At 39.0% G+C, this 14,009-nt stretch overlaps 1 protein-coding gene across 1 annotated transcript in view; it reads left to right on the top strand.

Moving 5' to 3' along the window:
* The window catches only part of neb (nebulin), a 65,571-nt gene that overhangs the window by 31,104 nt on the left and 20,458 nt on the right, over positions 1-14,009 (top strand). The window contains exons 67-112 of the mRNA XM_079822410.1: positions 4-207; positions 352-456; positions 570-677; positions 778-1,089; positions 1,181-1,384; positions 1,762-1,866; positions 1,978-2,085; positions 2,217-2,528; positions 2,620-2,724; positions 2,820-2,918; positions 3,344-3,445; positions 3,534-3,641; positions 3,728-4,039; positions 4,167-4,271; positions 4,366-4,470; positions 4,568-4,672; positions 4,768-4,875; positions 5,027-5,137; positions 5,260-5,457; positions 5,536-5,640; positions 5,730-5,834; positions 5,942-6,046; positions 6,134-6,241; positions 6,348-6,461; positions 6,542-6,739; positions 6,883-6,987; positions 7,078-7,182; positions 7,270-7,377; positions 7,464-7,571; positions 7,654-7,761; positions 7,852-7,956; positions 8,045-8,149; positions 8,268-8,366; positions 8,470-8,574; positions 8,686-8,790; positions 9,294-9,398; positions 9,489-9,593; positions 9,686-9,790; positions 9,876-9,980; positions 10,087-10,191; positions 10,616-10,720; positions 11,104-11,205; positions 13,231-13,332; positions 13,480-13,587; positions 13,689-13,793; positions 13,879-13,983. Coding sequence (XP_079678536.1) covers positions 4-207; positions 352-456; positions 570-677; positions 778-1,089; positions 1,181-1,384; positions 1,762-1,866; positions 1,978-2,085; positions 2,217-2,528; positions 2,620-2,724; positions 2,820-2,918; positions 3,344-3,445; positions 3,534-3,641; positions 3,728-4,039; positions 4,167-4,271; positions 4,366-4,470; positions 4,568-4,672; positions 4,768-4,875; positions 5,027-5,137; positions 5,260-5,457; positions 5,536-5,640; positions 5,730-5,834; positions 5,942-6,046; positions 6,134-6,241; positions 6,348-6,461; positions 6,542-6,739; positions 6,883-6,987; positions 7,078-7,182; positions 7,270-7,377; positions 7,464-7,571; positions 7,654-7,761; positions 7,852-7,956; positions 8,045-8,149; positions 8,268-8,366; positions 8,470-8,574; positions 8,686-8,790; positions 9,294-9,398; positions 9,489-9,593; positions 9,686-9,790; positions 9,876-9,980; positions 10,087-10,191; positions 10,616-10,720; positions 11,104-11,205; positions 13,231-13,332; positions 13,480-13,587; positions 13,689-13,793; positions 13,879-13,983 — 5,856 coding nt within the window. The remainder of the gene's footprint in view (positions 1-3; positions 208-351; positions 457-569; positions 678-777; positions 1,090-1,180; positions 1,385-1,761; positions 1,867-1,977; positions 2,086-2,216; positions 2,529-2,619; positions 2,725-2,819; positions 2,919-3,343; positions 3,446-3,533; positions 3,642-3,727; positions 4,040-4,166; positions 4,272-4,365; positions 4,471-4,567; positions 4,673-4,767; positions 4,876-5,026; positions 5,138-5,259; positions 5,458-5,535; positions 5,641-5,729; positions 5,835-5,941; positions 6,047-6,133; positions 6,242-6,347; positions 6,462-6,541; positions 6,740-6,882; positions 6,988-7,077; positions 7,183-7,269; positions 7,378-7,463; positions 7,572-7,653; positions 7,762-7,851; positions 7,957-8,044; positions 8,150-8,267; positions 8,367-8,469; positions 8,575-8,685; positions 8,791-9,293; positions 9,399-9,488; positions 9,594-9,685; positions 9,791-9,875; positions 9,981-10,086; positions 10,192-10,615; positions 10,721-11,103; positions 11,206-13,230; positions 13,333-13,479; positions 13,588-13,688; positions 13,794-13,878; positions 13,984-14,009) is intronic.

Here is a 14,009-nt window from a genome sequence, read left to right as displayed (position 1 = left end):
CAGGCTGTGTATAAGGCTGATATGGAATGGATCAGAGGTACAGGATGGGTACCCATTGGCTCGGTTGATGTGGAGAAGGCTAAAAAGGCTGGTGAGATTCTGAGTGAAAGGAAGTACAGACAGCATCCAAGCAACTTCAAGTATACTAGCAAGACGGATTCCGTACCTTTTGCTCTTGCCCAAGCCAATGCCAAGATCATGGACAAGGTATTGTTTTCCTAGAAGATTTCACTAATATGTGTTATGGTTAAAACATATATTCACTGTTTGAAATCCCTGTTGCAGGTTGGGGTTATGTAGTGCATAGGTGCATGTGTCTAACTTTTCGTTTTCATTATTATTACATTGCAGAGTGCTTATGTTGATGCCTGGAATAAGGAGAAGATCAATATCCATGTCATGCCAGACACCCCTGAGATCGTTCTTGGAAAACAGAACAAACTCAACACAAGCATTGTAAGTACAGCAACACTGGTTTGCAGTGGCCAATAAATCAGAAATAAATGCACAATAGTTTATGTTTCAAATCCTGTTAAATCAGTATGTGTTGATTGCTCATGTTCTTGCAGAAATATTACCGTCAAGACTATGAGAACAGCCTTAAGAAGGGCTACTTCCTGCCTAAGGATGCTGTCGCAGTGAAATCTGCCAAGGCTTCCAGAGACATCATTAGTGATGTAAGGATCTTATATCATGGATGTGGATTTTATCTTACACATTAAACACACTTTGTTAAATGATAGTGCTCAATTTCTTTTATGCATTATAACCTTGCAGTACAAGTACAAAACTGGATACAGGAAGCAGCAAGGACACCACATTGGAGCCCTCAGCATCAACGATGATCCCTTGATCATGCTGGCCTTGAACTCAGGCAAGATTTCTAGTGATCTTCTGTACAAGAAAGATTTCAACAAATCCAAGACCAAGTACAACCTCCCAGCGGACCTGCTGTCTCTTGAGCTGGCCAAGAAATGTCAGATCCAGGTCAATGATGCCAACTACAGAACCTACCTGCACAACTGGACCTGCCTGCCCGACTCCAATGACGTTGTCCAGGCCAGGAAGGTCTATGACCTGCGCAGTGATGTATGCATATGATTAGCTTCACACACTGTGTTGTGCACATTGGTTTGTTATATTGCTACATTAACATCTTTGTTGTAAACTTTCAAACTAGGCTGTATACAAAGCTGACCTTGAGTGGATCCGTGGGTGTGGCTGGATTACGCAAGGATCTATCGATGTCATCAAAGTCAAAAATGCTCAGACGATCCTTAATGAGAGACTGTATCGCCAGCCTCCCAGTACTGTCAAGTTCACCAGTGCTGTGGACCTGCCTGTCTTCGTCCTAGCCAAGCAAAATGCTGACATCCTCAGTGATGTACGATTATTGCCTTTTCTTTAGTACTTCACTCAGATGTTCATGTTCAGATTACAGTTGAAGACTGAAAACAAATTATGAAGCTTAAAAATGATTAGTGCAAATACTGGATGAAATTAAAATCTGTGTTAGATTTTAATCAGTAAAATTTAAAATGTAATTTCAATTACAATGATGAAAATCAAAACTTTAAATTATTGAAATAATACAATTATATACAGTAGTTATAGTAATTACATGTACGGTTAATTAGAAATGTAAAATCTTTCTAATTGAATGTAATCGACATGAATTGTCTTTTTTGTTTTTGCGTCAATGTGTGCCATACAAAACCCTTAACCTTTTTTTTATTATTTGAATTATTATTTTGTTCACAGAGGAAATACAGAGAAGCGTGGGACAAGGATAAGACATCTGTCCACATTATGCCAAATACACCGGCCATTGAGTTGTCCAGAGCAAATGCCATTGCTACCAGCAATGTAAGCAAACTGACATGCAGAATTGCTGAGTATTACTAGAATTAATTTTAAGAGCTTATTATGCCATTAAACTATTGGGTAACACTTTCCACTTTTTTTGTCCTGTTGCAGAAACTGTATACTAAAGACTGGGATGCTACAAAGGCAAAGGCATACCACATCAAACAGGATGCCATCTCTGTGATCAAGGCTAAAGCCTCCAGAGAAATAGCCAGTGACGTAAGACAACACAAAGTCATGTTTTTTCTGTCTGTTTTCTCAACTTTGTAGTATTTTCTCTCTCTGAATGTTCCCCTCTCTGTTATTTAAGAATAATGTGAATATGAATACTTCAAATCTTTTAAATGCAGTACAAGTACAAGACAAGTTACCGTAAGCAAGTTGGCCATCACATTGGAGCCCGCTGCGTCCAGGATGATCCCTTGATCATGCTTGCCTTGAACTCAGCTAGAATTGCTAGCGATGCTCTCTACAAGAAGGACTTCAACAAGTCCAAGACCAAGTTCCACCTCCCAGTGGACCTGCTGTCTCTTGAGCTGGCCAAGAAATGTCAGATCCAGGTCAATGATGCCAACTACAGAACCTACCTGCACAACTGGACCTGCCTGCCCGACTCCAACGACGTCGTCCAGGCCAGAAAAGTCTATGATCTGCGTAGTGACGTAAGTTGAGCTTTGAATGAATGGTTAAAATGGTTCCATTGGAAAAAAAATCTATGAAATAATGTGATACCTTCTTTCATTTGATGTTTAGGCTGTGTACAAGGCTGACCTGGAATGGCTAAGGGGATGTGGATGGATTCCCCATGAGTCTGTTGATGTTATCAAAGTGAGGAATGCCCAAAAGGTTCTGGCTGAAGTAAGTCCTTTTGCACTATTTCTGCCAATGAGTTTATGTAATGTAGAGGTATAGTGAATTACTGATTTTTTTTTTTTTCTCTTTCTGATTCACAGAGAGGCTACCGTGTGAAGCTGGACGAGCAGAAATATACAACACCCATTGAAAGAATTGACTTTGTGCGGTCCAAAAACGCAGCTGATGTTCTCAATGAGGTAAGCAATAAGATATTATGCAATCATTCAATCATACAAAGGACAACAATGGAGGAACAACAATTATAATGTTAGAAATGTACAAAATTGTAATTACGAAATTAAATAGCCATCATCAGACTATGTACTCTATTTATTTAAGTAGTTTCTATACATGCTACATTTTTTTACTTTCAGTTTCAAAGTCATATCATACAATTTTTTTTTCTTAATTGTGAATGGATGGAGTAAGAGATTTTTAGGGCACACTCCATGCTTGGACCTCTAATAAGCATTGGTTTTCCATGTAGTTACTCAAACAACAGAACTTTTACGGTACATTTTAGTTTGTAAAATCATGTCCTCTCCAAACAAAAATGAGTGGTCCCCAAAATGGTTTTCAGATATGACTTTTCTCTAAGTGTCCTCTTTGTTTTGTCTTTCAGGCTAAGTATCGTGAGGCCTGGCACCAGGACAAGACTAAATACACCTTGACAGACTCCCCAATTCTAGCTACAGCAAGGGAAGTGGCCAAAATGTACCACCCGGTAAAGCATTTTTTCTTTTTGTCTGTGATTTAATTGTTGAATAAAAGTTGAATAATAACTAAAGTGTCATTTTATACATCACTTGTAGCATTTATACACCAAAAACTGGAACAAGACTAAAGCCACATCATACTTCATGCCTGGAGATGCAGTCCCAATTAAACAATGCATCAACACCTCTAAAGTGCAGAGTGATGTAAGTAAATAAATCATCCTAAACCTAAACCCATTTCACATTAATTTGATTTATGTATGCAAATAAATTATCCTCTTTTTTTGCAGTACAAGTACAAGACTAGTTACCGTAAACAAGTTGGTCATCACATTGGAGCCCGCTGCGTCCAGGATGATCCTTTGCTCGTGCTTGCCTTGAACTCAGCTAGAATTGCTAGTGATGCTCTCTACAAGAAGGACTTCAACAAGTCCAAGACCAAATTCAACCTCCCAGTGGACATGATAGCTTTTGAACATGCAAAGCAATGCCAGATTCAAGTTAATGATGACAACTACAGAACTCGCTTGCACAACTGGACATGCATGCCTGATCAGAATGATGTCATTCAGGCTCGTAAAGCGTATGACTTAGCCAGTGACGTAAGTATTGGATTAAGAGGTTTTTAAACCAAAATCATTGTTCTTGTTTATATATATAAAATAAATTTACATCTGATATGACTGTTTTTAATATATATTGTAATGCAATGTAATGCTCTTCCTCCAGAATGTCTACAAAGCAGATCTGGAATGGTTACGTGGTTGTGGATGGGTGGCTGCTGATTGTGTAGATCATGTCAAAGTCCGAAAAGCCCAACAGATTCTGAACGAGGTAAGTTTGACCACACTTTTTTTTTAACTAACTTCTCTTTTATAATAAATCCTCCATTATCTTACAACAATGCCTGTTTCTTTTCCCCATGCAGAGACATTATAAGAAGGATGCTAAGGACAACTTTAGCAAATTTACTCACATTGTGGATCGCCCTGAGATAGTCCTTGCAAAGGTCAACGCCTTCAACCTCAGCGATGTAAGTGTGTTTCAGATTTGGGCATTTTCATCTTAATAGGGGAATAATGTGAAGAGGTTAGCTTATCAACTTGGTCGATCTTTCTGTTGTTGCTCAGCTAAAGTACAAAGAATCATTTAACCTGGAGAAGGGTCACTACATCGGATCTGAAGATACACCACAGCTGGCTCACTCTAGAGATGTCGCAAAGATTATCAGTGAGGTAACAATGTCCATTCCAGACTTTTTTGTATACGTTTACTTTTTATTTATGTGATGTATTTCATTTAGGATGTTTTGTTGTTGTTTTTATTCTAGAAATTGTACAAAGTGAGCTGGGATGAGGCCAAAGCCACTGGCTACCAGCTGAACCATGAATATATACCAGTACTAACAGCCAAGAAGACCAGAGATAGTGTCAGTGATGTGAGTATCAAAAATGTATTAATATTAAATAGAATAGACCTTTTCCTTACTGCCACATAACTGGGGTCAGTTACTAACAGTGCAGTTTTTAAAAAAAATACTGGTTTAGAAGTGATGATTGTTGATTCTTTCTTGTATTGAAACACCACAGTATAAGTACCATGATGCACATGTGAAAGCCAAAGGCCACTACTTGGCTTCAACTCTGGTTGACTTTCCTGAGGTGGTTCGCTCTGGCCAAATGGAGAAGATGAAGAATCTGGTCAGTTGTTTTTATAATTACTATGCCTGAAGTCTAAAATCGCTGTACTTTCATATCCACTCAACTTGTTATCTTATAGTTTAACTCCTAATCAACCAGACTTTTTTCAATATGTCCATCAGAGAGACTACCACAAAGCCTACAATGAAACCAAAACTAAGCTCCACATTCCTGCTGATATGATCAGCCATGTGGTTGCCAAGAAATGCCAGGATATCCTGAGTGATGTGCTATACCGTACACGCCTGCACCAGTGGACATGCCACCCTGATCAGAACGATGCCATCCGTGCACGCAAGGCCAATGAGATCTTGAGTGATGTAGGTTATGATTACAGTGATATTTTAATTGTGTCAGACCTGTTCAATGGCTACATTTGACTAATTTCTCCCTGGCAGGTGTTCTACAAAGAAGACCTGAACTGGATGAAGGGCGTTGGCTGTTATGCCTGGGACACTCCTGAGATTGTACGTGCCAAGAAGTCATATGAGCTACAGAGTGACGTGAGTAACATTTTCAACTCATTTAGTAGTTTACAATAAAGATATATTGTTTCCACGTGTTTGAAGGTTTAATGTTTGTTTCCACACAGATTAAATACAAAGCAGAAGGCAAGAAGGAATGGAACAACTACTCCATTGTGACAGACACCCCTGCATATGTGACTGCCATCCTGGGCCACACTTGGGCCAGTGAGGTTTGTACTCCCATTAACTGATAAGTCCGATCCTTGAGTACTATCAAGAGCTCAATACTTTGGAGTTCAAATGGTAATACACTGCATATTTTATGTTTCATCCTCAGTTGAACTACAGAGAGGCATATCATAAGGAGAAGCATATTTACACCACCATTCTGGACACCCATGACTACGCAAGATGCTTCAACCTGAAGGAGATCTACAGCACAGTAAGCCTGCGAGACAAGCTCTAAAATGCTGAGTTCTTGGTTTTATTTGCTGTCCCAGTTCTTGAAATATTCTTTGTGTACATTCAGAAAGCCTATTCTGCCGCCTGGGACAAGATCAAGGCCAAGAGCTACAACATCCCTCACGATTCCCATGCCTTAGTCCATGCCAAACAACAGAAGGTCATCCTGAGCAACGTGAGTCATTTCTCCAGTCCCTTCTCTAGTGCTTACTAATGCCTCCATAGAGAGGGAACTTTCTGATTGTCCTAAACATACAACCAAACATCCTTGGTTTCTGTAGGTAAAATACAAGGAAGATTATGAGAAGTTCAAGACCCTGTACAGTCTGCCTAAGTGTCTTGCGGACGACCCCGCTACTGCAAGATGTATCAAAGCTGGAAAACTGGTTCTGGATGTGAGTAAAGCATTTGCTGAGGTTTAGCGTTGTAACTTACTAAATGTCAAAACAATTAAAAGCTCTTTTTTTTTCATTAGCGCCTGTACAAAGAGAATTATGAGAAGACCAAGGCTAAAATCCACGTACCTCCCGACATGCTTGACATCGTATCCGCACGCAATACTCAGAAGACCGTCAGTGGAGTTGACTACCGTAAATACCTGCACCAGTGGATCTGCCTGCCTGACATGCAGGTGTACGTACATGCCCGCAAGGTCAACGAGCAACTGAGCGACGTGAGTTATCCCTACATCCAAACACGTTTCATATTTTTTGTGTATTGTCGCATGCAAATGCCAAGCAAGCTAGGTTCCACTACCTGAGATTGTTTTGAGGTCTTTTTGTTGCTGTAACCCTGTATTATTGCATCTCATTTCAGATCTTCTACAAAGATGACCTCAACTGGTTGAAGGGTATTGGCTGCTATGCTTGGGACACTCCTGAGATTCTTCGTTGCAAGCAATCTATGAATCTGCAGAGCGACGTAAGTGTAGCCTCATCTCATTTTCTTTTACTTTGCTCCTCCTCCATAGTCATCTCACATGTTCTTCTCCTGTGTGATGCTCTCTTTCAGAATCTGTACAGAGCTAAGGGAATCGAGCACTTTAAGCAGTACTCTGTGGTTATGGACACCCCTGTCTATGAAACATGCAAGCAGAGCGCTAAGAACTTGAGCGAGGTAACACGTCAAAAGCATGTATCAGAATGCATTTACTGCATTTTAATTGAAGCAGAATCTTCTAACTTATATCCTTCATGTTTGCAGCTCAACTACCGCCATGACTATGTCACAAATGTCATGGGTAAAAACACTGCACCTGCTGTGACTGTCGAGACCGAAAGGGCCCGTCAAGCCAACTACATCCAGAGCGACGTATGACGTCTCTTAACAATTCATAAGAAGGTGTACTGGTCTCTCCATTGATGTATGCTTCAGTCACATCCTTTCTTTCTTTTTAGAACTTCTACAAAGAGGCCAATAAGATCATTATGCCCACCGGATACACTCTGCCTTACGACACTCCACTCAACAAACAGGCCAAAGCCAACAGCATCACCACCAGCAATGTACAAGAACACCTCAATTCTCAAAATAAAAAAAGAGTTAAATGTTGTGATTTTATCTCATCTGATGTTCCAATCTCTGTAGATGAAGTACAGGGAAGCCTATGATCTGATGAAAGCCAGGAGCTACAAACTAGATCCTGAAGGTGTCAACTTTCTCACCATCAGGAAGGCCAACAAGGTCACCAACCCAGTAAGTCCAATACCCTTGTAGCGTTTCACTTTAGAAATTTAAACTTTATATCATGAACAAGAATATTAACAAGGTTGCATTTTGTCATAGCGACTGTATCGTGAGAAATATGAGAAGGAAAAGGACAAGATCCACTCTGAGTATGACACACCTGAGATCAGACAGGTTAAGGCCACTCAGCAAGCAATCAGTGATGTAAGTATGTCTCTATTGTGAAATATGGGTTCATACTACTCCACCAAAATTATTAGATGCTTTATTGATGGTTCATTTTCCTCTACAGGTGTGCTATAAGGAGAAGTACTACAACAGCAGAGGAACTCTTCTGCCCATGCCCATCACCCCACAGCTGTTGCACTGCTTCCATGTCAATGATATCAACAGCGATGTAGGTGTCCCCCAAACATGCACCTAAATGTACCGTGACACATTGCATACTGGAAACGTAGCATGATTTCACCTCTTGACATTTTCAGGAATAATAACTGTTCTTATATCTCCTGCAGCTGAAATATAAAGAGGATCTGCATTGGCTGAGAGGTATTGGCTGCTTTATGGTGGACTCCCCTGAGATGAACCGAATCCGTGAGATCAGCAAGTTTAGAGTAATTATTCATTCATGTATTATCATGCATGCCACATTTCATTCATAATGGTTCATTCTGTTGATTTTTGGTACTAATCAGGATTTTTTTATCTATTTGCTAGAAATCGTATGAAGTTGATGCTAAGAAGAACTTTTCCAACTTCAGTGTAGTCCTGGACACACCAGAGTACAAGCGTGTGTCTGAACTTAAGACCCACATGAGTAATGTAAGTGATTTTGTAGAAGCCTCAGGCCTGATATCTCAGTTATAGACTCCATCATTCTTGTTTTAAAGCCTATCTACATCCTTCAGTCTCTTTATCTGTTTCTATCCACAGATGGTGTACCGAGCTGAGGGCAATAAGGATAAGACGAAATGCACCACCACTGTGGATGGCCTGGACATTACGAGAGCCAAGTGGGCACAGTCTCTCACCAACAAGGTAAATCACTTTTAGCCCAAACCATATTTAATCATAAATAATGACTTGTTATAATGTGTACAATTAAAAGGTCATACTCAGAGTTGAAAATTAAATGGGTCAGGTTTTACAAATGATAGTCAGACCCTCGTTGATGTAATTGACAAAAGCAATTTCCATTCATTTGAAGAAAGCATCCGACTTTGGTTTGCCGTTCAATTGGAAGATATGATATTTTGAGCTGATATTGTTTTTATTTGTCATGCGTCTCCTAGCAATTACATATTTCTGTGTGAAATATTATTTGATTTCAGACGGGCTTCTGGTTGTGTATGAGTGTGTGGTGTGTATGTGTGTGATCCTCAGTCATTTAGTGCAATCAATGCCCAGTTTTTATCTGTAACCATTTACAGAGTTGAGAAGTTTATGATGCCTAGTGTTTTTAAATCTGTTCTGGTAAATTTTCTCAATTTACTGGAAAAAAAGTACAGATTTGCCCATATAATACTGATGTCTCTTCACAGTACCAGTACGTTGATCTGGCATCCAAGGAGAGGGCATTCTTCACCCCAGAATCACACACTCCCATCATGGATCATGCCCGTTCCATGAAAGTGGTGTACAGTGAGGTAAAAAAAAAACACTGAGATTATTTTTAGCAATGTATAACATGTCTGTATGCAGACAATCCTGTAATTCATCTTTTGTATCATCTTTAGAAAAAGTACAAGGAACAGTATGAGAAGATGAAGCACAAGTATACTCCCATCCATGACACACCAATCCTGGTTCGTTCCAAGAAGGCCTATCTCAATGCCAGCGATGTAAGTCAACCAGATGCTTTATTTCTTCCTTTACTGACCTGTTCAATATCAGTTATAGAGCTGTCCTAACAATCTATATCATTTCTCTCCAGTTGCGCTACAAAGAGACCTTTGAGCTTGCTAAGGGACACTACCACGCTGACAAAGATGCACTGGATATTCTCTGTGCCAAGAGGGTCAGAGATGACATCAGTGAGGTTAGTAAACTAAGAGACTTTTTGTTTGCTTTAGACGTGAATGTGATTTAGTGTGGAATCACACTCCTTTCACTCCTTTTCTCAGGTCAAATATAGGGAGAAGTACATCAGCACATTGGGCACCTGGAAGTCCATTCCTGACCGCCCTGAGTTCTTCCACAGCAGGATTGTGAGGGACTGCGTCAGTGACGTGAGTAGAACTGAACCCACCTTCTTTTTTTATTCTGTAATTTGTCAGCTCACAGTGTCATTAACAGAAGCTCATAACCACTGTCACATGTTCTTATCCACTTTAGGTCAAGTACAAAGAGGATCTGGACTGGCTCAAGGGCATTGGCTGCTACGTGTGGGACACACCTGCGATGGTTCAGGCTGAACACAACAAGACCCTCTACAGCGAAGTAAAGAGCCGCCACAATTTTACTCCTTTTTACAATAGATGTGTTAATAAATACAGTTATGGACCCTTTTCACAGACTGTGACACAGTTATTAACATCGTAAATCTACTTATAGTTTTCCTAATCAAAGTTTTTTAAAAAAATATTTTTTACATTCTTAAAAACATTTATTTACATTTATAATGTAGTTAATGTAGTTTTGTGTGCTATTGGGGCAAATGGCAACATAAAAAATATATTGTAATTTCTGTTTGCCCAACTATGATGACTTTAAATACACCAGATTTGATAGTAATGAACATTTCATATTTCTCGAACTAAAAGGTTTTTTTGGGTTACAATGAACATTCAATACTACGATATTAAAAAGGTTATGTCTCACGCCTCTTACTCTCTTCTATCTTTTTTGTTTTTGTTGTTGACAGAGACTCTACAAAGCGTCATTTGAGAAGAACAGAGCCAACTTCAAATACACATGTGACACACCATTCTTTGAGGCTGCCAAGAACGCTTCTCTTTTGATTAATGATGTAAGTCAATAGAAGCATGACTTCATTTCATAATACTGTGGTATATTAAATTATAAATACAATAAGAGTATTGAAGCAAGAGAATTCTAGCAAGAATGCTATAAAAATACAACAACAAAAACTGCTTACATAACCTGTTTCTTCCACTGCCTCTATAATGGGTACATTTTTAAAGGTAAACATTTGCAATATACTTGATACCTCAAATATCTCAAAATGTCAGTTTCCTTCATATTTCATGAAAATTATATGTATATTTTTCCATATCTTTTCTAAGATTCCACTTTGAATTTACCTGACATATTTTCTCCTCCTGAGTGAATGTTCATCCTCACTGCTCTCGAGGCAGTTGTCTTTAACTCCTGTTTTAAAATCCTGAGCAGAGGTCCTACCGTGCCAGCTATGAGAAGTCTAAGGATAAGTACACCATAGTTGTAGATGACCCTAGAAACATCTTGGCTAAGGAGGCCAGCAAGCTGAGTCAGGTAAAGCCACCAGCTTCAGCCGCTTCCTGCGGGTCCATCGCCTGCCACGGCATGAGGTCGTCGCCGATCCAATGGATGGCTCTGTCGCATGGCTACAACGTCACTTGATTGCGTCTCTTTCTCTCCCCTGATTTAGGTGTCCGCTAGTTTGCCATTCAAAAAACCCAAATGGGAATTTTTGAGTGTGCACAGCTAGGTCCATATCTGTGTGCTCCAGATAGTGCTTCATCTGAACAGTGCGAAATTTACGTCATGAGTTAGGGGATAAGGTTAATTTTACCTTATCTGGAGTATACAGTTTGGTACTGAGCTTCTCTTTCCGGACTTCAGGAGCTACTTTCTGTCTCTGTCTTCAATTGTTGCATGATTTGCGCATCTGTGTTTGTGTGTTTTCTCAATGGACAGGGAAAATATAAATGCAAGGCCAAGGAGTTACTCAAAAGTGGCTGCAATGAGCTGCTCCGGCCTGATATTCTCGTTGCCATGTTCAACTCCGGCATGTGGAGTAAGGTAATCATCTGCCCACTGGTGGAGTCTTTCAAGCCCCCTAGAAATCTTATCTCATCATCAATGCATCTCTAACATCACCGTTAGTGGTAATATCCAGCCTTTAACTATTACTACTTTGGTTTTTCCACCATACCCTGCTTTCAAAACACATCCATTGACTGTCCATAACTTTCCTAGGAGAAAAGTGGGGCGGGGGGTTTGGGTTAGGTAGCCCATACCTGTATATAGGAGAGTCCGGGAATGCTGGCATACATTCAGACAGTAGTTAGCTATATAATGGAAGTAGCTTTTAACTGAAAAGTCTAACTATGTTAGAATAAGGATGTTTTTCATAAATGTCAGGTTGGAGCAAATCGTCACATTTTTTCAGGGCAAGTTGTCACATGTTTTACCCCGGAAAATACTAACAACTAGCCCAATCTCCCCTACTTTCTTTAAACCAGGTTATTATTTTGCAGTGAACAAAGAATCTATGATGCATTGTTTAGTTAAAATAAATTAATGTATTAAAATAAAATAAAATAAAATAAATAGCTTTGCTTTCATTTATAAAATACATTTAGCTCAAAATGTTAGTTGTTAGTAAATTTAGTAAATGTTAGTACATTTTCACTCAAAATGTGAAAAAAAAAATTATAAACAGAAACACTAATAAAGGGAAAAAATTTGTGCTGGGGAAAAATTAATCGTGATTAATCACATCCAAAATAAAAGTTTGTGTATATATGTGTGTGTACTGTGTATAATTATTATGTATATATACACACACACATGCATGTATGTATTTAAGAAATTTGCATGTATATACAGTATACATAATTTATCCTACATATAAAAATGTTTTAAATAAAAAATAAATATATACATGCATGTAATTTGTAATTATACACAGTACACATACATAAATTATGTAAACACAAACTTTTATTTTGGATGCGATTAATCACAATGATTTTTCCCCAGCACTAGAAAAAATACGTTCAGAGACAAAATGCCATGTTCAAAAGAGTATGGGCGTAGAGTTGAAGACTTTATACAGAAGCAGTAACCAGTTGTAACTTGTCAGTGTCTTTCTGTATGTTGTTGCCTGAAGCTGCTTTCCACCTCCATCTCCATTTAGTTTGACTGCACATTGCATGTTTTCTATTACATGTATGTATGCATGTGTGCATCTTTATGGACTGCTGAAAATATGAGGCATGCTCTCCACTGGATAGATAGATTAAACCCTTCCCTTTTAATGTACAATATTGACAGTTGTAATACAACTTAAATGTAGTTTAACTGAAGTCTATCATGAATAAACTTTCCCTTTTAATGCATGATATTAAGTTTTTATACAACTTAAATGTCACAGTATCTTAATTAATGATCCTTATAACAGTAAATATATCACTGTAAAAATTCAATTAATGTGATGTCGCCCTTCTTAATAGCTTTATTTTTGAGATATGCTTCATTTGAATGGAAATGTGCTGTCTCTGATTATCATTTCTTGTCCATGACTTCCTGTAGTGGAAGTATAAAGAGCAGTATGAACGTGCCAAGTCGAAATACACCTCAGTGCTGGAAACCCCTGATTACCAAGTGGCCAAGCGCAGCAAGCAGATCAGCGATGTGAGTATAATTTCCATCTGCAAAAGTATTATTCCCATCTGAAAAGCATTTGTACATACATACAGTAGACATTCCTAATGTTCAGTTAATAATCCAGTCATTGTATGGAAATGTGTTACATTTTGGCATCTCTGTTCACTTCTTTAGATCATCTATAGGATGGAATACAACAAGACTAAAGCGAGAGGTTACACACTTGGACATGACACTCCCTCGAGCCAGCACATGAAGAAGGTTAAGGAGATCACCAGCAATGTAGGTTTACCCTTTTTTACGTTTGCAAAAAGTAACCAAATTCAAGACAGTATATTTCATTATATTTCATTTCAAATTTTGATTTTTTTTTTTTTCTTCAGCTGAAATACAAGGAAGTGTATGAAAGAAACAAGGCTCACATCAACATTGCACCTGACGCTCACGACATCCGTGCCGCCAAGGAGGCCTACCAGAACATAAGCAATGTGAGTATGCAGTGATCTGCACTGTGCATCAGGGAAGTTGAATCACAAATCAGCGTCTCATTATTTGCGTTTGTCCTCCTTTTAGCTCGACTACAGGAAGAAGTACCAGGCCACCAAGAACAAGTGGATCTGGACTGTGGACAGACCTGATTTCCTCCATGCCGCCAAGAACAGCTTCCAGCAGAGTGATGTTCGTACTGCTCCATTTTCAACCAC

This window comes from Gobio gobio, assembly GCF_949357685.1.
Source record: "Gobio gobio genome assembly, chromosome: 7".
Taxonomy (NCBI): Eukaryota; Metazoa; Chordata; class Actinopteri; order Cypriniformes; family Gobionidae; genus Gobio; species Gobio gobio.
The sequence above is the reverse complement of the archived record's forward strand: the minus strand, read 5'-3'. Positions and strand labels throughout refer to the sequence as shown.